The 25876-nt window shown below is 40.9% G+C and overlaps 1 protein-coding gene across 1 annotated transcript in view; it reads left to right on the forward strand.

Moving 5' to 3' along the window:
• Positions 1–25876, forward strand: part of DGKQ (diacylglycerol kinase theta) — a gene marked incomplete at its 5' end in the record, with an annotated part of 151056 nt that overhangs the window by 38502 nt on the left and 86678 nt on the right. The window contains 2 exons of the mRNA XM_039542816.1: positions 4118–4197; positions 22843–22942. Of these exons, the coding sequence (XP_039398750.1) occupies positions 4118–4197; positions 22843–22942 (180 nt within the window). The remainder of the gene's footprint in view (positions 1–4117; positions 4198–22842; positions 22943–25876) is intronic.

A 25876-nucleotide genomic window follows, 5' to 3' on the forward strand; every position in this document is an offset into this window, starting at 1 on the left:
TGTTGCACTCTCTGCTGTATCCCTCACAGTAGCTCCTGATCAATTTTAACGTTCAACAATAAGCATCTCTGTAAATAGTCTCAAATTGTCAGGACAGTGTGTCCTTTTCCCAAACAGTTTCTCAATGAGCTTTCCTTAAAATATGTGCTTCTGAGACTTTGTATTCAAAATAATGACTCCTGATTTGGTCCCACAGATAACAATCATCCATCACAAAACTCTTTCCAGAGATTCCCACTCCAGGAGTTGAGATGCTTCACTTTACCAGACTAAATGGTTTGATGCATTAGATATCCAGCTAGCACGTGCTATTTTAATGGAATCACAAAACCTCTTCCGTCCTTGTCTTCTTTTTAACTCCTGCTTCTTCGGTCATGGAGCTGTCACTGCATGGCCGGATTTATATTTCTCTCTCTGTATAGGCTGTAGTTTAAAATTTAATTGGCATATGATTGTTCAAGATTTTTTCTTACTGAGTGGATGTTCAGGGTTAGCACCATATGGCTGGGGAACCTCTAGTCCCATGGTAAGGCAAATAACAAGTAATGACTTACCAAAGAACAAAGTTCAAAAAAGGTGTTTTGAATGGCCGCTGCACATTCCCACTCATGGGATACTACAGTAGTGCAGATCTGGCCACACTGTTAGCACGTCCTTTGATTGTGAATGTGCAGTTCATCTCAGAGGACTTTGATTACAAGTAAGAAACCTTTATTTATTCAGGTTGTGAATCCAAGCACCCAGATTTGGGAAATACCAGCTATACGGCTTTCAGTGCAACCTTAACTCTGCCCCTTTGTGCATATGTGTTATGATTGCGTCCTGTGGGTATTGCGGGACAGGACGAGAGTGGGATTTAAAAAAAAAAAGTCTTGCGCAGGGGTCTACTCCCGGGATGCAATCATGTAATTAAGCCATCATAATGGATATGCACTCGGGTAGAATTAAGGCTGCATGGACAACGGTATTTAGCGTATCCTAATTCTGCAAAGTCTAGCACTTGAACTGAAAGTTTTAAAGTTTTTGTATGTCTGGTAACCTGAAATTTAGCCTTTTCCTTATGTTGTTTTTTGTTGACCCTGTAATTTAAGCAAAATGGATCCAAAGATACTATATAAGGGTTCATTTTTTGACAATTTCTCTGGTGATCATATGTGAAAAACCAAAGTAAAATCATAGGTCATGATTCTGTGTTGCTCTGCATCTTCTGTTATTTACGCCAGTGAACGTGGGTGACGATGGTGCCATTCTGGTTTTAGTGGTATATTAAATCCACTTTCACGGCCGTAAATGTCTGCGTACTGTGCAGGGCAACTGAGATTCGGGCCCTCGGTGCATTCACATGCCATCAGACTTGAAAAACACCTTTAATGTTTAAATTGTACGCTAGAAATACGCTGCACTGCAGGACTTTGCTAATCCTTTGATGTTATGATCCACATAAACATAGCAGGTCTTCCCACCTTTGCATGTTTGATATTAGAACGGTAGAGAGGTTTCATATTGTGTGCTAGGCACTTGCAACGTCTTGAGCGCTTGAATCTTCAACAGTGTAGCACAGAGGTCTGTCACTTGAACTACCGAACTAACCGCATTAGGTGGCAGCAGGACAAAGCCGTGCTCCCAGAGAGGAAGGAGGATGCCCTGTTGGCACCATGTGCCAGGTCCAGAAGGTGTGTTTAAAAGGGGGAATGCACAGAGCAGCCTGTGTCAGCGAGGTCCTTTCCGGCAGTTCTAGAGCAGCTTGTGGTGTTGCTGCTCTGCTGGGAGCCTGCACCCAATGTTTTAGGATCTCCACAGTCAGTTGTTGTTTTGGCGGGCTGCCAAAATTTTCCTGAGGAACAGGACAGGAAAGGGAAGTGGTGACTTTTAGCAGTTCATGCCTTGGCTAAACCCGAGTGGAGTTTCATGAGACAAAGAAAAGGCACTGTTGCTGTCAGGGAGCTTTTCTCCCTGCTGAATTCCAAGGCCGGCTGCAAACAATAGACGTGGGAGAGCTTCACAAAAAAAGGTTAAACACATGTTTTATTATGGAACCTATTGCGCAACCTAAGCATAGTAACTGCTGCTAGCTCCCCATAGATGCTCTGATCATAGCTCTTGCTGTCTCTGGGGTTCCTTAATTTGCTTCCCAGTAAAAGCAGTAATCCTCTTTCTGAAATTTTACCCTTGTTAACTTTTGTTCCTGAGACTGGCCATTTTTGCTTGTACTCCCCTGAGCGAGATCAGTAAACTGCAGGTGCTTATGTCTTACTCACCTTTGACCATTATGAAAAAATGCTAAGATGGAACTTCGTCCTTGCCTAAGATTTCTGTTGTTGGAGTTATTCCTTAACAACATCTCTGTGCATTTCCCCTGTGCTCCATGATACTCCTTGCCCAACTCTTTCACCCAACTGGATACTCACTTTTTAGGTGAAAATGATTCCATTCAAAAGCTTTTCGTAAGCTGTTTTCCCACCTTGTGTTGCCCATGAGCTGAGAAGAAATCTGTCTTGGTGTAGATTGTCTAGATGAATTGAAAGAGGCAAATATTAGGAGATCTCAAGGCTTATCCTACCAGAGCTAGGGCATCTTTTCTGGTTTCCCTCAGTAAAGAATTCCTCTCCGAAATCTGTAGAGAAACTGCGTGGGGCTCAGTAAATCCATGTGTTCAGCTTTGGTGTGTAGATTGGAAATGGTGTGTTTGATTTGGGATGTTGGTTTCACAGTTTGTCTTCTGTGAATGGCTACTACCTCTCTGTCCAGGAGTGTCTTGCGGCTCACTAGTCTTCGAGTGGTGACTTGTGATGCAGTGTTCTGCCCTTGCTCAAGCAAGCTGAGGAATTGAATGAGAACACAGACCAACATCTTGCCAGTCAGATAGATAGTTTTGGTGGCAATTGGCATAAGTGAATTGTATAGACTATTTTAATGGATTTTTATCAGTTGTGGGGTCTTATCCCACACTAGGCCCCGTGTGGTGAGAGACAATTCCAAAAGCAGGGGTCTGTGAAGGCATTCTGTCTACAGAGCTCCACTTACGGATATTGTGAGTAACTGAGTTCTGCTGTTTACTTCTCTCAAAGTTATCAACGTTCTGAAATGTCTGCACCTGTGTGGTTTGTTAAGTTCTGGAACCTTACATTAGTACGTTCATCCTCATGATCCAGCTGGCACTGTCTGCTTCTGAATACAGTGAGCTGTGTTTATCATTAACGGGTTGACGCATTAATTCCTAAGTAATCCCAGCTAGTGGCACTATACAGATAATGAATGGCAGGGAGTTTATTTCTTATTCAACGGTATCCCTCTTAGTAGATCATGATTAATTTTAATGTTCAGCAATAAGCATTCTATAAAGAGTCTCACATTGTCCGGACAGTGTGTCCTTTTTCCTGAACAGTTGCTCAATGAGCTTCCCTTAAAACTTTGTACTTGTGAAACTTTGTATTAAAATACTGGCTCCTGATTTGTTCCCATACCAACAGTCCCCCATCACAAAACTCCTTCCAGAGATTCCTACTCCAGGAGTTGAGATGCGTACCGTTGCTTCCACTAAGCACTTCACCCATTCAGTTGTAATGTTTTTTTCCTGAGCATTAAAAGCAAGATAGTGAAACAATTTTCCGGCCCTTTGTAGGTATTAGTAATATATTTATTAATTTGAGCAAAATTTACCTGGAAGTGTTACTAATGACTTCTGCAATAAAAATTGCAATTCATTTTCGATACTCTAAGCAGCCTGTGCTTTGTTGTCTTTCTCCATGGGTTTGATGCCATGTTTATCCACCATATATTCCTCCTACACATCATGAATTGTAGGGGGAAGAATTCCTCTGTACACAGCCCACCCACTTGGACCGTGTCCTAGGGCTGGTTCTGGCTGTAAGCAGCTCCCTGTAGTTAAAGCTGCTTGGGGTAGCAGGCCCCTAGCATGGTGCTGGTGGGGGACATGGCTCCTTTGACAGCTGGGAAGGGGAGAATGGGCAATACAGGGATAGGATGAACTCTGTTCTCAAACCCTGAGACGTTAGTAATAGTACAGTTTAGAAAGTGGTTCTTGAATATATTTTGATCTGCTCTGGGAAAAAAAAAGGTGTCACGGTTTTGAAACATGCATGTTTTATTTCCACAGTTTGCAACTTTTTGTCTCATGAAAAGTGCCTCAAGCATGTGAAGATACCATGCTCGTGTATTGCGTCAAGTCTCGTCAGGGTGAGTCTGCATGTGTTATGATATACTTTACCTAGCCAGTGGCTCAAGTTTATTTGCTATATCTTTCTCATTAGTAAATTAATAATAAAAAAATAGATTGGCTCATTAATTTAATGATTTTAATATAAGCTAAATTTGTTATTCATTGGTCCAAACTCTTACATCTTTTCCATGACAAAAGTTTTAAATCTAAGCCCTTCTGAACCTGCCTGGAACATGTGGTTATGCACAAACTGCCTTGAAAAATGCTGTGTTGTGTTCCTTAAAGATTACTAAAGTGGTTTAATGGTGTGTCATTGCCTGGAAGAATTGTCATACTTGAATGTGGTAACTGCTTCAGATGAGGTGCAGAGGTACGGTACACTCTCATACACGGTTTTCTGAGCAAGGTTTTTGGACATTACTACATTTTTTACAGCAATTACACTTCAATAAGAGGGTGATAAGCCTTTGCTGTTGAATGAAAGAGCTGTTTTTGACTTCTGTAGGTTGGTGCATCTTAACATTTTTGTTCATGTGTGCCCTTTTTTGAGTCTTAATTGTAGTGGTGGATACAGACAGAAAATATCATATTGTCTCGATATAAATCCTATGGTATGCCCACATCTTGAATACTGTAGGCAGATCTGGGCGCCCCATCTCAAAAAAGATATATTGGAATGGGAAAAGGTTCAAAAAAGGGCAACAAAAATGATTAGGGGTATGGAACAGCTTCTGTATGAGGAGACATTAATAAGATGGGGACTTTTCAGCTTGGAAAAGAGACGACTAAGCGGGGATATGATAGAGGTCTACAAAATCATGACTGGTGTGGAGAAAGTAAATAAAGAAGTGTTATTTACTTCTTCTCATAACGCAAGAACTAGGGTTCACCAAATGAAATCAATAGGCAGCAGGTATAAAATAAACAAAAGGAAGTATTTCTTCACACAATATACTGTCAGTCTGTGGAACTCTTTGCGAGAGGATGTTGTGAAGGCCAAGACTATAACAGGGTTCAAAAAAGAACTAGTATACACAAAAAAAAATGGATTCAATTTAAATACCAAAGAAGAAAAGCACAAAGAGGTATTGTGGAGCTGGAGGAAAATGGAAATGGGAAGATGGGGGCAGTGAAATGCCTGGTGAAGTGTTAAGTGATACGAAAGCTTTAAATAAAGAAAACCTGGAAGAGTTAGAGACATCTGTCATTAAATCAATCTTAGTGAATCAAAGGGATGTTGATACAGGTATAACAGAGAAGATAATCAAATACTTTTGGGAACATTTAGATGGAGAGCCAGCATCATCTTATATCTTGGATGTATACTGCAAGTTCTTATGTCATTAAACCCACCCATTCTGTCTGATTGAAACTTTTCCTTAGGTATGTTTGTACACCACGTGTGACCTAGAACATGCAAATGTGAATTGACTAGGATGCTGAGGGTGGGGTCATGGCAAGAGCCTGTGGCCGTTTTTAGTGGAGGATATGTGGAGCTGGGTGCTTGATATGAGTGGCTGGTGCTGGGTAGGGCGGGCAGAGGCAACAGGAAACGGATGGCGAGCAGAGCTCACCTGTCTTCTTCATTCACAACTTCTGGATCCTAGTGTCCATTGGATTTTGCTGCTTTTTCCTTCAACCCCTGGCACTCCTGGTGAACCTACTTGTGGATCATGGCAGGGCTTTGGAGCTGTGCTTCGGCTCCACTCCAGCTCTGGACAAAAACCTGCAGCTCCACTGCTCCAGAGCTGCTCCATGCTCCAGCTCTGGGCTCTGCTCCAAAGCCCTGGATCATGGCCACTGGGCTGGAAAGTACTGCTCCAGATCCTGTTGTTTTAGGTGTATGGGCTTGTGGCTGCAACAACAGGCACTGTTTCTAAGGCCACATGCTTTATTTATTTTACTGGTCATGTCACTCTCTGCAAAGAGACAGATATTACAGCACTGTAAGTCAACAACTGGGTCAGCTACATCCCCATGACGTATGGATGGATATGTTTGTGAGTAAGCTTGAGGAGGGTCATAGATCAATGAAGTAACAGTTAACTAGTTCAAGTTCTGAGAGAGAGAGAAATAATCATCTTTCTTGGAAATGTGTGACTGATCAAGTATTCATTCAAGGACAAGTGCAGAGTCCTGCACTTAGGGTGGAAGAATCCCATGCACTGCTAGAAGGCTGGGGACCGACTAGCTAAGTGGCAGTTCTGCAGAAAAGGACCTAGGGATTACAGTGGATGAGAAGCTGGATATGAGTCAGCAGCATGTCCTTGTTGCCAAGAAGGCCAATGGCATATTGGGCTGTATTATTAGGAGCATTGCCAGCAGATCGAGGGAAGTGATTATTCCCCTCTATTAGACACTGGTGACGCCACATCTAGAGTATTCCATCCACTTTTAGTCCCCCCACTACAGAAGGGATGTGGACAAATTGGAGAGAGTCCAGCGGAGGGCAACGAAAATGGTTAGGGGGCTCGGGCACATGACTTACAAGGAGAGGCTGAGGGAACTGGTGTTATTTAATCTGCAGAAGAGAAGAATGAGGGGCGATTTGATAGCAACCTTCAACTACCCAAAGGCTGGTTCCAAAGAGGATGGAGCTCGGATGTTCTCAGTGGTGGCAGATGACAGAACAAGAAGCAATGGTTTCAGGTCCGTTGGGGGAGGTCTAGATTGGATATTAGGAAACACTGTTTCACTAGGAGGGTGGTGAAGCACTGGAATGGGTTACCTAGGGAGGTGGTGGAATCTCCATCCATCCATTTTAAGGCCTGGCTTGACAAAGCCTAGATGGGATGATTTAGTTGGTGTTGGTCCTGCTTTGAGCAGGAGATTGGACTAGATGAGCTCCTGAGGTCCCTTCCGACCCTGATATTCTATGATTTGTTCATTTAAATTTGGCATGTGATTTTAAAATATCAGTTCTTCTTAATTGTGTGATGAAAACCATGAGTCTGAATGTATTAATGTTAAAATCTGATATTACAATATTGTAGTCTAGTTGTTTTTATTTATGTCTGGGTGCAGGTTGTTTTCCCCACTTTTCTCTTATATTTTATCTGATGTTTTATTTTTGCTTAAACAATCAAAATACAAACAATAGCATATTTTATTTAACTTTTGATCATCCTCTCCTATACCTATGGTTGTGCAGCATGCCTTGTAGTAATTGGCAGCTTTCCACACTCAGAATTGTTGACCTGTCAGTGTTGCTGTACAGAGTTGTAAAGGGCTGAAGAGCCTTCATGTAGAAAGGTGCTATATAAAATTTAAGATAGTCCAGAAGTAAACAGAACCGTTACTTCACACAACGCACAGTCAACCTGTGGATCTCTTTGCCAGAGGATGTTGTGAAGGCCAAGACTATAAGAGGGTTCAAAAAAGAACTAGATAAGTTCATGGAGATAGGTCCATCAATGGCTATTAGCCAGGATGGGCAGGGATGGTGTCCCTAGCCTCTGTTTGCCAGAAGCTGGGAATGAGTGACAGGGAAAGGATCATTTGATAATTGCTTGTTCTGTTCATTCCCTTTGGGACAACTGGCACTGGACACTGTCGGAAGACGGGATACTGGACTAGATGGACTTTTGGTCTGACCCAGTATGGCCATTCTTATGTTCTTGTTTTCTTGATGTGATTATCTGAGTTCTGTTAACCCTGGCCCGCTGAGCAAGTGAAGGCTGCCATGTGGGAGATTTTGTTTTTGTTTTTTGTGTAGTCTGCATGAAGTAAATATTGAACTTGGTTCTTAATTAAAAAATATAACAAAGCAAAACAACTAATGATGGTTTATAATATATGTGGAAAATTTATTTTTGCATCCATCACCATCCCAGGTTATTTACATGTGGTTCTTTATGGAAAGCTCGGATGTATGAGGCGGTGTTAAGAGGGCATTTTTCCTGTCATTTTCTCCTCATGTATTAATATTAAGCTTATGACATAAATTATATTTTTAATCTCTTGGATTTTATCTGGAACAGACAACAGCCTTTAAAGTCCATCTGTGACAGCGTTTCATTTGATGTTAAATCAAACTGTCAGAGAACCATTTTTCAATGATTGTCTCATGGAAATTTTCATATCTAAACAGAGCTTGCTTTCCAGGATCAAGTAAAGGCTCATACAGTCTCAAACATGTCATGACTGTAGCTAGTCTCAGATAAGTTCTGGACTAGGAGATTTGCAAGGATGCCTTACTAAGTTGTTTTTTGCTGGGACTTTGTGTTTCACACTGGAATCAGGCCATGGTATTTCAAAACCTGTTTTTGTAGAGAGTCCAGCTTGCCAAGTGTCCATTTCTACTGTTCATGGGCTGTTTCTGTGTGTTGTGGGGCTGTTAGATATCTCTTCTGTTGTCATTTAAAAAAATACTCTTTGTACTGTCTGAGGTGTTTAAAAAACTAACTGTATTGTGCTTAGTGATAAACATTGCACATCCTCACTGTGTGTTTCATCCAAGTTATGTAGGTGACGTTACGTGTTGTGAAAGTGTTCTCCGGGCTTTGCCTGGACATAGAAATGTTTGCTTTTTTTTTGTTTGTTTTGATTTAATAGATTGTGGCCATATAGAGAAGTTTTTTAGTTTTTACGAGTTTTCTATGATAAATGCTTGCTTTTAGAGAAGTTAGATATTTGTAGTACTTGTTCTCTGAATGTAGTTGTGTTTAATGCAATTGTTACCCAAGATTTATATTTCTGTAGTTGTATGTGGACTGGAATCTGTCATAGTCCAACAATATTGTATTAATTTTGTGCAAACTAGGGTATCTATACAAAAGCGTGCCGAGATACTGATTTAGAACTGCACATCTGTATTAAGGCGTTTACAAGTTTTCTGTATAGTAATTCATTTAGAACTTATTAGTTATTGGTTGCTTGCATGTGTGATATTGGTATTTAACTTTCTTCTTGCTGATTCAGATACTGGGAAATCAAGATTATAGTTCCCATAAAATGTTGCCCAAACACCAGAATTTGCTGTTGACTGTCTTGTGGAAGAGATGTCACTACTGTTGCTTCAGAGTACTAGTGTCTTGGGTGAACGTTTAACAATTGACACTCGTGAATGTAGCATCTTCTTCTCCCATGCCCATGAATTGTGATTGACTGAGCACCATTTGCTCCCAGTAGATAGAACTCTAACTTTCCTTCCAGAGACCATATCCCTTTGAGCCCTGGGAAAGCTTACATTGTTTAAATTTCTTTTTCACAAATGACAGATTTATTGCCCTGATTACAGGTTGAGGTGACAGAGTGGGGGCAAGAGGGAAGTGTCAGTGCAGCTTTCCAGGGGTCTGTGACTTCATAAGCAGGTGGTTGACCTTGTCTGTTGACCTGAGGTTTTTTTTCTCCCATTGGCTCCAGCTATGCACAATTGATTGGTCATATTTGTCAGTTGCTGTATTTCTCATAAACTGCTGGAAGAAGCAAAAAGGGGTGGGGGGGAATACAGAGTTAGGTTAATCCCCATTTAAAACTACTGATAATCCGTTCTGCATTAAACATTCCAGGGGTGATGGTAACAGTTGCATGCCTCTTTATCTAGTCTTCACCACTGTAGCATTTTGCCTCAGTATTAGGAGCCTCAGAGGAGTGAGTTCCACCAAAGGGATGAAAATCCAAATAGCATCGTCATCACCATCCCTGTTTGCCTGAGATTTTAAGGATGTGCCTAAGAGTGCTCAATCACTTACTAAGATTTATCAAAATCAGGCATTTGATAACTTCCAAGACTTCAGATACAATCGTGTTACGTTCAGGTGGAGGGAAGAACGTCGGGACAGGGATAGCTTGGGGAACGAGGGATGGAAAGAGGGAGAGGAGCGTGGATAGTGGAGGTAATGGATGAGAGTGAGGGGTGGGAGGAGGTTGGGGCAAACAGTCTATCAGAAGATAGAAAACTGTGTCCAGAATCCCAGTGGAGAATGCCGTCTCTTGACATCACCTGCCTCATCCTTCCCATTTTAGGAGTTGTTGCTTGCTACTGGGATCTGCTTCTGCTGCCCCAAGTGCTGTGGCGCTGCTTTTGGTTCCTGGGGAGGGTTGGTGTCTGCTGGGGCCTGATGTCTCGGGGCGGGTGAAAGGGTATTTAAACATAACTCGGGATGATCTGAAGTCGAACAGAGCAGCTAGTTACCAATTTTGATCGTGGCCAGGATCATTGGCTCTGATGAGGTGCCATAGCAACTTAAAATGACCCCAGCTTTGCTTTGTAGCTCATCTGCTGAGCGGTGACATTTCCGGCGTCATAGTGCCCCGTCAGTGAGACAAGCGGTACTTGTTGAATCATCAAAATCATTCCTTGGAAGTGTCCCATCCAGTATTGACCCAGCCCAGCCCACCTGAGCTTTGAAGATTAGACTGGTTAGTATGGTGGCAGGTCACTAGAAGAATTTTGTTTGTTCTAAAAATCAGCTGACATCAAACATTATTCCTGTGAGAGACAGGGGTGATTTTAGAGATGGAAATGAGAGAACTCCGTTTTGGTTTTTTTTAAGTGGTAAATTGTGTGTGTGTGTGTGTGTGTGTATTTGTGTTTTAAGAGGCCGGGAAATAGATGGACAGGTGAGCTCAATCGCTGTATGAATCACAACTAGTGACACTGGGTATAAAACTCTCCGCTCCCTCTCATATAAACATATTTGGGTATGAGATGAGTGACTTCAGCGCTCACGGATTTAAAAAAGGAGTTTATATATTCCCCCTGTGATAAATGAAGGTCTGGGGAGAGGGGAGGGATGGGGCTAGCTCCCTTTTATGGACACCCAGTTAGCTATAAAGTCCCTCTTGGTGGCTGTTCTCTGCTTGCTTTACCTGTAAAGGGTTAACAAAGTCACCCAGGTAAAGAAAAGGACACCTGACAAAAGAGCTAATGGGAGGGCTAGAACTTTTTAAAATTGAGAAAGAAGCTTTCCCCAGGGCTGCCCCGGGCTGCCGAAGACCTGGCACTTCGGCAGCATGTCACGGAGCAGAAGGACAAACACACACACACACCCGCCACCGAAGACCTGGAGCGGAAGAAGCTCCGGGGGCTGGGGCCTCGTGACAGTTTTCCGGGGCCCCCGGAGTGAGTGAAGGACCCCGCTCCAGGGGCCCCGAAAAACTCTCGTGGGGGCCTGGGGCAAATTACCCCACTTGCCCCCCCCCCAGGCAGCCCTGGCTTTCCCTTTGTGTCTGTGGTTGTTCTGTGGAGAGGGGGGACAGAGCAGGACAGGGCTAAAGTTATGCTGAAAGCAGCTTTAAAATCAGGTATGAAAAAACATCAGTTCATACCTCAGGCCTACTTATCTGAAACCCCAGATGTGTAAGTGGATCAGAAAAGTTTAGAAAGACGCAATTAGGGTATTTTCTTTTATTTCTGTATGGCTTGTGGACTCCTCTGTGCTAACCCCAGATGCTTTTGTTTGCTTGTAACCTTTAAGCTGGACCCCCAAGAAAGCTATTTTGGGCGCTTAATTTTTGGATTGGCGCTTTTAAAATGTAGCAAAAGCCTAAGTTCCAGATGTCTTTTCTTTCTTTTTGTTTTTAATAACATTTTCCTTTTTTAAGAACAGGATTTGGATTTTTGGTGTCTTAAGAGGTTTGTGCATGTTGTTTGACTAGCTGGTAGCAAAAGCCAATTTCCTTTGTTTTCTTTCTCAGCTCTTTGCCAGAGGGGGGATGAAAGGGCTTGAGGGTGCCCCACAGGGAGGAATTCCCAAGTGCTCCTTCCTGGGCCCAAGGGGGTTTTTGCATTTGGGTGGTGGCAGCGTTTACCAAGCCAAGGTCAGGGAACAGCTGTAACCTGGAGAGTTTAATACAAGCCTGGAGTGGCCAGTATTAATGTGTGGAATTCTTGCAGGCCCCACCTTCTGCACTCAAAGTGCCAGAGTGGGGAATCAGCCTCAACACTCCCCCCCACCCCCCCCCCCTTTTTTTTTTTGGACTTACTTCCACAAAAGCTGGACAGGTTTTCAGTTAGGAGATTTTTCATTTGTATCAATTTTAGCAATAAGTGTTGGTAGAAGGTCTTGTGTTGTAGGTTGTAACAACAGTCAAAACTTCTGTTGTGAGCTTATGACTGTGAATTTAATTATCCTGTAACAAATAAAAAGTTAATTCTTAGTTGAAAGTTAAAATATCAACTTACTAATATTACTACTTAATTATTAATTTATTAAAAATTGTAATGAAAAGTTATTTAATTTTAGTCAATCATTTGAAGATTAGCAAACATGTAGGTTAAAATACCAACACCAAACTTCTATTTTTTTAAATACTATTTTCTTGGCGTAAACTTGTACATGTAACAATCATGTTCAAGATGCATCTGTCTGAGGACTTCATCTAGTGCCAGTTGTTGTACTGCATAAATGCTTCTCTGGTTCTGGAAGGTGAGGTCCCCCCTAGTAGATTTCATGAGATTTCTGCTCTTCTCCTTTTCCTGTGTATGTACAAGTTTTTGACTCTGTTCTTTCCACTCCTCCCCTTTTTGTTTCTTTGGCTATAGTGTGAAAGTTTTGTTCAAGCCAAGGGGGTCTGCAGCATGTCCTCGAAGTGGCCAGGTTCCAGACTAATCCAGTCTTATCTGGAAGGTCATTTGACAGATGTGCACCCTTGACTGGGAAGGATCTGCCTGCAGATCTCTTGTGGTTCATCCTGAGTTTTGTGAGCTGCATTGTTCCTGCAGGACAATTGTCTGGAGTCACACAAAAGGGTGGAAGACATGATGTGACGAGTTGTTGAGCTACCAACAAAGCTAGGCACAGTGTCCTTTTTTTCTTACATTATAAGCACAGGAAACTTAAACCAATACAATTTTTTTGACTGTTCCAAATGTTTTCACTGCTCCAAATTCTTCATCTTCTCCTCTAAGCCCCCATGTCCTACCTCCCTAGGCAGGAGAACACTCCATCTAAACTCTTGTAAGCTTGATATAAGCTGTAGCCTGTCATGAGAATCACATACTAGCTCTGAATCCACAATCTTTCACATTCAGAAATAGGACAGGTTTCAGAGTGGTAGCCATGTTAGTCTGTATCAGCAAAAAGAATGAGGAGTCCTTGTGGCCCCTAGAGACTAACAAATTTATTTGGGCATAAGCATCCGATGAAGTGGGTTTTAGCCTACAAAAGCTTATGCCCGAATAAATTTGTTAGTCTCTAAGGTGCCACAAGTACTCCTAGAAATAGGATAGATACTCCCTGGAAGGTTGTCATTTCATTTTCTATTTTTATTTTTGGTTTTTCTTCCCTTAATATGGTCCATAAAGCATTGATTTCCATAGTGGTAATAAAGGCGAGTTTTCAGTTATCAGGTTTGCTTTTGATGTTGCAAAAAGGAACAGTCTCCAGCAGGTCTTGATAGCAGAAAACTCTATTGAATGAGTCATTCTTCCAAGTCGAAGCATGACTCATACAAAAAAGTTTTCTGCTATAGAAGTAACATAGGATCTAAGGGGACCTGTGTATTCAGACTGCAAGAAATTGACCATAAGCTTTCCAATTGCAAGGCTGCCCTTGAGAACTACCACCAACAGTGGGTCTAATCTGCTGTTTGTATGACACATTTCAGACAAATTGGGTCAACTGTAGGAATACACTTACTTCTGGTACAGTGAAGTAATGTACAGATTTCTACTGTTTCCCTTGCATCAGCCACAATAGAAATTTTGGGTATTGGCTATATTAGCTAATTTGAACTGTATTCATCCGTTTCCTGTCCTGTGATATGTTCCCACCCCTTTGTAATGTTAATTCTTGTTTGATTACAACATTTATATGAGAAAGACTTTGGACTTTTTACCAGAAATTGCTTTTAACTTGCATTTTTCTTGTCCCAAGAAAAGTGGTGAAATTAACATAGTTACTCAGCATGGAGACTACTTGTGTTCTTTAGACCAATTTATAAAAAATAAATAATTAGCAGTTACAGAAAGTGCATGTACTCCTAACCAAAATGAAAGCAGAAAGGCAAGCTAAAACCCAGTATAGCTAACATACAAGATTAGAGGTTATTCAAACTAAACCTACTTTTCAAAAAATAAAAATCCAGACCAAGTGAAGTCAATAGAAAACAGTGGTGGTTGGTAAGATGGAAACTAGGAAAGCAAAGAAAATTTGGAGAGAAAACTGACAAATAGAAAAAAAAATCAAAACTCAGGGAATTTTTGAGGTATATTAGAAGCAGGAAGGCGTCAACCACTGAGTCAAGGGAGCAATCAAGGCAGAATGTTGTAGAGAAGCTAAATGATTTCTGTGAAAGAGTCTCCCACACATAGGATGTGGACTTGACATCTCCTCCAGACTTTTACTCTTTCCAGATGAGGCACTGTGACGAGGCGGTACTGGCGGGACCCAGCTGAGAGTACCAATTCAGGACCAATTGCTCAAACAGGGCAGTCACAGCCCTAGGCTGGGGTTTTTCCACCTCTAAGGCAAACCAAACCAGCCAGACAAAAATGACTTCGGTCTCACCCCACTGGCTAACCACAAGTCATACAAGCAATTTCCTTAGACACTCCAGTCTCCCAGTATCACCACCAGTGCCACTTGTCCTGGGGATGAATGGTTATGAATACCAACACCCCAATAAAAGAAAAAGATTCTCTCGATCCCAAAGAATCAAGCCCCAGACCCAGGTCAATATACACATCAGATCTTACCCACAAATCACGCTGTTGCCAATCCTTTAGAATCTAAAATCTAAAGGTTTATTCATAAAGGGAAAAAGGTAGAGATGAGAGCTAGAATTGGTTAAATGGAATCAATTACATACAGTAATGGCAAAGTTCTTAGTTCAGGCTTGTAGCAGTGATGGCATAAACTGCAGGTTCAAATCAAGTCTCTGGAGTACATCCCCCGCTGGGATGGGTCATCAGTCCCTTGTGTAGAGCTTCAGCTTGTAGCAAAGTCCCTCCAGAGATAAGAAGCAGGATTGAAGACAAGATGGAGATGAGGCATCAGCCTTATATAGGCTTTTCCAGGTGTAAGAACCTCTTTGTTCTTACTGTGGAAAATTACAGCAAAATGGAGTCTGGAGTCACATGGGCAAGTCCCTGCATACTTTGCTGAGTCACAAGGCATATCTGCCTTCTCTCCATGGGTCAATTGTGTAGCTGATGGTCCTTAATGGGCCATCAAGCAGGCTAGGCAGAGCTGACACCAACTTGTCTGGGGTGTCACCCAGAAGCAGAGCACAATACAAAATACAGACAGTACAGAGCCAATACTTATAACTTCAACTACAAAATGATACACAGACATACAGACAGCATAATCATAACCAGCAACCCATAACCTGGTCTTAGACACCTTAGATGACCCCCTTTACCTAAGATTTGGTGCCACTACAGGACCTTGGTTGCAAACCATGTTCTAAATGGTCCCAGTTTATATCAATAACGTCACAGGCACTAATAGAGACTGAAATGTCAAAATAAGAAATACTGGAATAAAATGATAAATTGAATAGCAAAGAGACAAGGTGGGTGAGGTAATATCTTTTATTGGACCAACTTCTGTGGGTAAAAGAGAGAAGCTTTCATGCTATACAGAGCTCTTCTTCAGGTAGTCACAAAGACTGGACTGCTTCATCCAAGAGTTCTGAAGAAATTTGGGATGAGAGTGTTATGACTTTCAAAGCAGTCCTGGGGATTTAGACATGTCTTCCATTCCTGTGGCTAGTCTGTTTAAAAATATAAGCTATCATGTATTAAAATCAGCTTCTACACCGGAGGATAGCAAACTTACCTACTTTTTTAAAAGAGCACTTGGGGTTATTCTGGGAATTAGACCAGTGAGTGTTACTTCAGTATCAGGTATATTAGTTGAAGTATTAATAATTAAAGACCATTCTAAAACACCTAGTTGAGCATGATGTGATCAAGATCTTGTTAAGGAATTTTGTACCCTAACAGTAAACTAGAATTTTATCGAGCATCTCAACAAAATAGTGGATAAAGGAGAAGCAGTTGATGTGACTTATTTGGCTGTTCAAAAGACCTTCAGCTCTTTCACAAGGGGCAATTACAGTAACTAATCCTGGGATGAAAAATAAAAGGCTATGACTAGGGCTCTACCAAATTCACGGTCCATTTTGGTCAATTTCACGGTCATAGGATTTTAAAAATAATAAATGTCATGATTTCAGCTATTTAAATCTGAAATTTCATGGTGCTGTAGGAGTCCTGACCCATCTCCGAAGGCAGCAGCGCAGCAGTAAGGATGTCATGGTATGGTGTTGCCACCTTTACTTCTGCGCTGCTGCTGGCGGGGCGCTGCCTTCAGAGCTGGGCGCCTGGCCAGCAGTTGCCACTCTCCGGACACCCAGCCCTGAAGGCAGTGCAGAAGTAAGGATGACAATACTGCAACCCCCCTACAATAATGTTGCAGCCCCTCCCCCCAACCCTCTTTTGGGTCCGGCCCCCCAGTTTGAGAAATAAATCTGTACAGGATAGGGTAAAAGCGCACACAAGACCAGATTTCCCGGTCCGTGACGCATTTTTCACAGATGTGAATTTGGTAGGGCCCTAGCTATAACAAATTTGAAATTGTCCGAAAGAGAAAATGGCCACGTTGGGGGAAGAAGTTGGAAAAAGGAGGCTTCTGCCGGTTGTTGGTTGTTTCGGGTTTTGTTTTTGTTATGAGATCAAGCCCTTTAAAAGTCAGGAAAATTCTGAAGATTAAGATTATTTCAAGTAATGTTAACTCATCCACTTTGCATATATGTAATATTTCCTAGTCCTTTTCCTCTGTTAAAGACATGTTGTATTGATAACGATCTTAAAGGCCTAAAGAGTTAAAGGTGTTCACGAACTCTTTCACTGTCCAACATTAAACAGCAATCGGTGGGTTCATAATGGATTTATTTGGCCATAAGCGTTCGTGGGTAAAAAAAAAAAAAACCTCACTTCTTCAGATGCAGGAAGAAGTGAGGTGCTTTACCCATGAAAGCTTATGCCCAAATAAATGTGTTAGTCATTAAGGTGCCACCGGACACCCAAAAGTATTCATTCATATGGAAAGTTTATTGATTAAACACAAGAAAGAAAACGAACTTAAAACAAGTATTTATATTGAAACTGTGGTTGAGTGATTATGCAAAACAGACTTAGTTAGACCTTATGAAAGTCTCTCTCCTTTTGGTGTCAAACTATCAGTCTCCTATTTTCAGAACAGTTTTTCTTTGATGAAAAGACAAAGGTTAATTTTACTCTGTCCTGATGTGAAGGGCATCTACTTATCCTGTTCTTAACAAACAAGCAGGTGGAGGAGAGATGGGATAGAAAAGACGGGTGAAACATGGCTTTTGTTGATATTTTTGGAACACTGGATCACTAGTTAATTACGAGTGGATGCTTTGGCTGGCTAATCGATCAAGACACCTGATGCTTTGACCCTGGTTAGTTATGATCCAGTCAGGGCTGTCATCTGATTGGATACTTTCTCCTTTGACAAGGCTGGATTGGATGACTGCAGTATAGTTGACTTAAGGATTCAATGAAAAGCCAGGAGTGAGAGAGGCTAGGAAGAAAGAAAGAAAGGAATCGTGGACAGAAAATAACACAAGAAAAGGGAATTCAGTACAGGATCTTACATGTCTTTGTGGTGCTGGTAATTAGATCTCCCTGCTGAGGGGCTGAGGACTGGCTGTCATGATGATGTGATGACTTTCAGCACTCACAGGAGAAAACCAAGTTCCTTAAACAAGAGCGAGGCCAGACGGCCTTCCCTTCAGGAAGAAAGTCCCTTGATATCTCTCAAGAAAATTTCCATACTCGTGGAATAAATATATATAGGAAGGCAGAATTCACTTTCTTCATGTGGCAGCTAACAGAAGTCTGTTTCGAAAGCAGATAGTGGTTTGGATTACGGCAACCATGTTAAGTCGGTTGTTCGAATCTTAGCTGAGAATTTCCAGACTTCTGCGCATACTTTGTTTTTTTCATTGTTTAATAGTGTATCTTAGCAGCTCCCGATGGCACCAAACAGGCCCCATTGTGTCAAGTGCTTTGCAAACAACTGGAAAGACAGTGTTTGATTTTTCCTGTCCTCAGTTTCACAACAGTGTAATGCCCTGAAGAGCTTACAATCTAATGTAATGTTAATTTTTTAAAAGCTAACATTCCAATAACACATTGTTCTCCCAGGGAGAATGCTTTCAAAGCCTCAAGTCTTTTGACTGGGTATATCCTTTTGTGAGTGTTTTGTAGACCAGAAGCAATTATGCGTGGCATTGTTGGGACCTTATCTGTAGAGCAAAGGTTAAGAGAATTGGAAAATCCCTAGCAGAATTAGAAAAGGCTGCAATAGATAGCTGAAAACAGAATGGTCATCCCCGTACCACAAATACCGGGTAATGTTTCTGTTTACACAGAACTCTTGATTTCACTTTATGAACAGTAGTTTGCATCTCAGCTACCCGATAGGAAGAATTTTGAACATAATTTCGAAGTGCCATGGTCGGTAAATCATATAAAAGGATAGTGTTTATAATGGTGGCAACAAAAGGCCTTTGAAGATTATTGAAAGCAGAGCCATTTGATGATGGTAAAAGCAGTTTGTTTATACACTGTACACTACACTTCTATATGGTATAGTAAGTAACACAGCAAGACAATATCCAGTTATGCAGCAAGACACTATCCAAAAGGCAGTACTCAGATGTCTTCATGAGTTATGGCTGGAAACCAAATGCTGAAATGAAGAATTAGAGAATACTCTGTTCATAAGTAAACTAGGTATTCAAGGGCATTTCAGGGTATAAATTGAAATAAGCGTGAACACTGACCTTTGTGTCAGCAGAGGTTTGGTCAGTACTATATTCGCACTTAGACGTTTTTAATGGCATTTAATGGATAAAGTTTCTATATCGTTCTGTACAAATTGATTTTAGTGGAATCGGACTGGAAAAGGAGCTCAGTAATTGATGAGAACTAAGAAATTGCAACTCTCTTTGTGACCATGGAAGCCATCTCCCGTGCTTTTAATGCATGATGATAATACAGCTACTTAATCTCATTTCAAAATGAGTACTATTTCAGGACTTGGACTACAAGCTCATCACCAGACCTTCCCTGATAAGGGATTGTCCTGAAGACAGGACAAGAAGTGATGGGCTTAATCTGCAGCAAAGGGAGATTTACACTAGCTATTACACTTCCCAACTCTAAGGATAGTTAAGCTCTGGAACAGGTTTCCAAGGGAGGTTGTGGAATCACATCATTGAAGGATTTTAAGAACAGGCTGAACAAACACTCATCAGGGATGGTCTAGGTTTACTTGGTCCTTCCTCAGCAGAGGGAGCTGGACTAGATGACCTCCTGAGGTCCCTTCCAGCCCTACATTTCTATGATTCTCCGTTGCTGCAGAACATTTAGCTTCCATCAAATTGACATTTTCTGACAGAAAAGTGTTCTGTCTGCACATTTTTAACCAGCTCTAATGTGAATACAGTCTTGTGGTTGAGATGTTACACACACGTATTAAGAAATTTGAAATTATAAGTATACATGCATACACTGAAGGACTCATTATAACTTGACCAAAGTGCCATTTTATGTCATAATAGAAAATTTAAAAACTAGTGCATATGCACAGGGCTGTGAGTTATGGTTGCTGTGTGAATTATATTGACATTTATACATCTATGGTCGTAACTTTAGTGTTAGGAAAACATGATTTTAATATACCTGGGAATATTGTTTTAAGTACAGTGTTTTAGTTGTATTTTTGCCTTTAGGGAGCGAATCCTTTTATCATCATCATCTTTCCTCCTTTCGTCCACCTGAATTAATTCAGGTTAGGAGATCAACAATTCATGTTAGGAATCTGCTCAGCCAATTTAAAAAAAAAAGTATTTTACTTTTAGTTTTTCATTTCTCCATCCCTTGTTTCATTTATATGTCAGTCTCTGTCCCATCGTTCTGCACCCATCCAATCACCTGGGATCTCTTTCCCCATCCTGCGACTGACAAACCTTTGTTTCACTTACTTTGTCATGAGCATTTCCGGAATAGAATTGCTTAGCATAATCATGCCTGTGTTCTGGTTTAGTAGAGCTTCCCAGTGCAGATCCTTTAGAAACTGACTGGAATGGTGTGATTCTGATCAATTTCAGATTGCTACTAGCAAATACAGGCAAATCCTAGTACTCAAGGAACAGTCAGATCTTGCTAAATAATTTGGTGGGGTTGTCTGCTGGAGTGAGTATGGAAATGTGGTATTTGTGTGATCTCATGTATCACCTAAAAGCTGCTGTTAACAGATTTTACTGGAAATGATTTTTGTTGTGCAATGTCGTAGTGAAATGTTGTTCCAAATGTACTTCAGATAGTTTTTATCCGAATGTGACCAGGCTAATTGTCATGGAGCCATAGATGATGATAAATGATGTGATGTCGTAGCTTGTCATGAAGGGTATGTGGATTACTCAATTCAAGAGGCACACTGTGTGTAATATAAAATTGTAAATTTGAAATTTTAAAATGTAATTAACCTAAATTATACCTGAACTTTGTGACACCAGTTATTTGAATTCTAAAGTCTAAAAGAGACATTTGTACTTCTGGCTTATTGTATGAGTGTACTAATGTGACAGGAATATTCCACTTCAAATACTAGTGTCTCCAGACTGTGGATCTCTAAAACTGGGTGACTGGGCAACAAAATGGCAGATGAAATTCAAGGTTGATAAATGCAAAGTAATGCACATTGGAAAACACAATCCCAACTATACATATAAAATGATGGGATCTAAATTAGCTGTTACCACTCCAAAAAAGAGATCTTGGAGTCATTGTGGATAGTTCTCTGAAAACATCCACTCAATGTGCAGCAGCAGTCAAAAAAGCAAATAGAATGTTGGGAATCCTTAGGAAAGTGATAGATAATAAAAAAGAAAATATCATATTGCTGCTATATAAATCCATGGTACACCCACATCTTGAATACTGTGTGCAGATGTGTTCACCCCATCTCAAAAAAGATATATTGGAATTGGAAAAGGTACAGAAAAGGGCAATGATTAGAGGTATAGAATAGCTTCTGTGTGAGGAGAGGTTAATAAGACTGGGACTTTTCAGCTTGGAGAAGAGACGACTAAGAAGGGATATGGTAGAGGTCTATAAAATCATGATTGGTGTGGAGAAAGTAAATAAGGAAGTGTTATTTTCTACTTCTCATAACACAAGAATTAGGGGTCACCAAATAAAATTAATAGGCGACAGGTTTAAAACAAACAAACAAAAGGAAGTATGTCTTCCCACAGTGCGCAATCAACCTGTGGAACTCCTTACCACAGGATGTTGGGAAGACCAAGACTATAACAGGGTTCAAAAAAGAATTAGATAAATTCATGGAGGATAGGTCCATCAATGGCTATTAGCCAGGATGTGCAGGGATGGCGTTCCTACCGTCTGTTTGCCAGAAGCTTGGAATGGGCGACAGGAGATGGATCAATTGATGATTACCTGTTCTTTTCATTCCCTCTGGGGCACCTGGCATTGGCCACTCTTGGAAGACATGATACTGGGCTAGATAGACCTGTGGTCTGACCCAGTATGGCCGTTCTTATGTTCTTATTACTGTCTGTTGTTGTTTGTTTGGTATCACCTGAAGAAAAGACTCAGTCCCAAGATTCAGCTGTGGTTATTGTTACTAGATCCAGACTCTGTCATGAATAGGAAGATACAGTGTTAAAAGACCGTTTAACATTGTTGAGGCATTTCTCCTACTGTATTGGAAGATGAAGTTCCACCCGTGCTTTTTTCCATTGGCCTGCACTTCCCGATCTAGCAGCAATCATCGATATGGGAGAGAAATAATTAGATTTTTGTTGCATTACTTTATAAGAAGAGTATAGCGACACTAAAAATGTTTTGTTAAACCTGTTAGTGCTGTCCATAGCAACAGAATCTTGAGATACCACTGTCCATTGGGAAGTTGAGCAATTCCTCTTTGAGCCAAGCCACAGATTTGGCTTCCAGTGTCGCAATAATACCAAAACATCCCTCCTTGTGATTCAGCACAGTAATTTACACAATCTGGTCGTCCTCCACCTCGCTGTAATAAGGGATATTCAAACTGTAACTGCGGCAGTTTGGCATGGGTGTCTTTGCTGTCCAGGCTTTTGCAACGTTAAGTTGTTGTTTTGGGTAATGGTCAGATTGTGCCTTGGGAGGGCCTTGTGGAGAGAGCACCCTTGGTCAGTTAGTTGGCAATGGGACTGAGACAGGCGAAAAGATGTGGGGTGGAGGGAAATCTTTAATGTTTAAAAAGATTATTCACTGGATATATTTGCATCTTTTGGCATTTTTCTTGTATGTTGTTTGTTTGTGTTTGTCTTGTCTGTTCAAATACTCTTAAGGGCAAGGACTATGTCTCTGTGTGGGACCCTGATGATAATTGGAGCCTTTGGGTGCTATTTCAATAATAACACCTCATTAGTGCCACTTTTTTCTTGTTTCTCTTTTTAAATTTGGAGATGCCTGGGTGTTTATAATCAAACTAGTGTATTTGTTTTCAGTTTGTGTTCCTCCCCGTTTCTGTGTGTGCACATAGTGTAACGTCATGTATTGCAACATATAGTAAACAAAGGAAGTGTCAATGACTTAGAATTCTTCTTAATAGTTGTTGATATGACAGTGATTGTTAAAGATGTACCCTGTATATTTTCATTGACAGATTCCAGTTGCACATTGTTTTGGACCTCCAGGACATTACAAAAGAAAGTTTTGCACCGTGTGCAGAAAGCAGTTAGAGTCCCTTGCATTTCGATGTGAAGGTAATTTAAAACCTGTATATGCACAGTCATATTATGTCACATAAAAATAAATATATGTGTGTTTCTAAAGATATATAACGTATGCTAATAATAACCCAGAGATAAATTCCTTTCTTTTTGCATTTATGAGAGAAGCTTGACTTAATTTGTACCCTGGGTTGCTTCACTTGCATTCTGTCCAATAATCTTTGTGCTGAACTAACATCGCCAACTACCGAGCACCTTCAAACAGTTACTGTAAAAACAAGGAACAAAAACGCATGCAAACATATGTCTTTTCACCAAATGTGGATTCCATCCCCTGATTTTACTCTGGTCCTTAAATTTTTGTTGACGCTGCTGCGGGTCAGTGACAGGCCCAAGAGCAAGCCTCCTCCCCTCGGAGAAACGTTATCCTGAGCTTTCTGTTAGTGTGTAGCACGAACACCTACCCCTGAAGGCTTATGAGATACTGGGACTTAAATAAATACCCAACACTTTTGACAGAAAAGCTATTTTAGACTGCTTTGAACATATTCTCACTTTTCTGTCACTGTCTGTTGATGGTAGTCAGGGCACCTGAAGGGACATGAAAATAGTATCACTAAAAATAATTCTACTCTAAAAATTTTCCAAAGTCGCTTTTCTGTTAAAAAAAAAAAATAAATAAAAAAAATAAAAAAAACATGTTGATCTGAAGGCTTCCTTGGCACTTGTTTGGGGCAACCTGCCTAACTCACGCGTAATTGTGCTGTTCATGAATGATGTGGCCATTTCAAAAATGAAAATCCCTGGGAGTCGGTAAGGCACTGCTGAAAATGTTATCCTGGCTCTAGTGGTCCCCTCTATGCATGGCAGGAGAGCAGACACTGAAGAGACAATAGGTTGGAGTGTACATGGAGGGAAGAGGGAATAGGGATGAACCAAGAGTCATGTTGGATAGTTTTGGGCCCATTCTGAAGACCCTTGTAAGCAACATCAGGGATCAGAAAAAGGCTTTATAAAGTTAGTTTTAAAGATTTTTTTTTAATTGGGTGATAAAACTTGTGTTCTCTTTTGATGGTCTTCATACTGACTAGTTCAAAGAAAAGGTATTGTTGACAGTTAGGGAGGCACTTATACCTTGAGATGAGTTTTGATTTGATGACTTTCCTTTGTATTTGACAGACCAATTTCTCTACCTTTCGGCAGACACTGTCCTTCAGTTGTAAACTAAACAATCAAAGTGTGCATTATGAAAGAGCCCCTAAAGACTGCTCCTGGGCTGAAGTTGACACATTAACACTTCTCCCCAATCATTTCTGAATCTTGCTTTTAAAGACTGTTTCTCTTTTGAAAGTGGCTGTCTCTAAACTGTCCCCTTCCTACTCAACAAATCTGTTCTTTTTGGTATTTGGAGGCATATCTGCCAACTGCAATGCAGTTTCCAGCTTTTACTCCTATTAATAATGCAGAGCCAACATAGCTTTGCTGCGTGAGCTGCAGATTGTACTCTACCAAGTGTACCAACAACAGAATTGTTGCTTTGTTCCAATCAGCTATGCCTGTGTAACCTCACTGAAATCATGGTTTGATTTGCAGGAACTTTATTACTGGAGATGTGTGGATGGAAAGAACTCAGCTTGTCTCTAAGTCCAGGTTGAATTTACGAAACTGTCAACGTTTTCCTTATCAAATGTGTATTAAAAAAAAATAGTTGACAAACAACAACTCTGGAACTGCACAATATCTTTTTTTTACCAAGTAATTTTTGTGGCAGATTTGTAGTCAAGTTAGGAAGTATTTAATCTATTGGGGGAGGGATAGCTCAGTGATTTGAGCATTGGCCTGCTAAACCCAGGGTTGTTGTGAGTTCAATCCTTGAGGGGGCCATTTAGGGCTTTGGGGCAAAAATCTGTCTGGGGATTGGTCCTGCTTGAGCAGGGGGTTGGACTAGATGACCTCCTCTCTTCCAACCCTGATATTCTATGATTCTATTTAGGGATCTCATACTTACTACCTTGTTATAGCAGTTTTCAGAAGGATTCTTTTCAGAGAAGAAAAAAAATGTTGCTTCTCCTGCAGATTTAAACATAAGACAGTCTTTGCTTATGTGCAGTGGCGAATTACATCCACAGCCGTGTGTAGGACTACAATTAGCTAGAATGTGCTTATTGACTTTATTTCTAACCACTTACAGAGCACTTTTAAAATTAAGTTTACAGAATGTGTAACTTGATGATTCTTGTAGAAAGCATGACTATCATTGTTAATGGCTGTCAGCATGGCTGACTTCTGGCGTCAGACCTGGAATACTCCTCAGAGTTGTGTGAGGTGGTTGGAACAATGGATTCTGTGAATGCTACAGAAAGAGGTGGTTTGCAGGCGTGGTGGAATCCTGAGATTCATGTTCTTGATTTATTTGAAGAGACCAATGTTGCTGTCTGCCCAGAATGCTCACTTGTAAAGAACAGTTCTGTTTACAACTTAGATTGTAGCTCATTTTCTTTTCTTTTTTCTTCTTCTTCCAAATAGGTTCATGGCCATTTGTCCCTGTATGATTTTACATTTGGGGTGTGTCTTCCAGCATGTTTATCCATTCTGTTACAGTAACATGTGTGTCTGTTAAGGCGGTCATTACAGAACTTTGTCTTTCCAGTTTATGTAAGTTCTGTTGCATTTTGTTGAAGCTGTTAACTTGGAATTCCACTTTGCTAATGGGCCAGTCACCTCTCCTTTATAGCTGAAGCTTCAGGTCAGCCTTTAGGAAATCAAAATACTACTTTTGGTCCAAAAGGAAAACTTATCCAAATCTTCATGGGCCACAGTAAGGCTTCTTCTGGTGGAACTCTAACAGCTGGACATATCTGACTTCTAAAACCTCTGGCATAAGGGGAGGCTGTAAACCTCCTCTCTTGACATTAAGATGGAGACTAGGATATAGAGTGCAAAGAGATTTGGACCAAATCTCCTGAA

The sequence above is a fragment of the Mauremys reevesii genome, linkage group 6 (assembly GCF_016161935.1).
Source record: "Mauremys reevesii isolate NIE-2019 linkage group 6, ASM1616193v1, whole genome shotgun sequence".
Lineage (NCBI taxonomy): Eukaryota > Metazoa > Chordata > Testudines > Geoemydidae > Mauremys > Mauremys reevesii.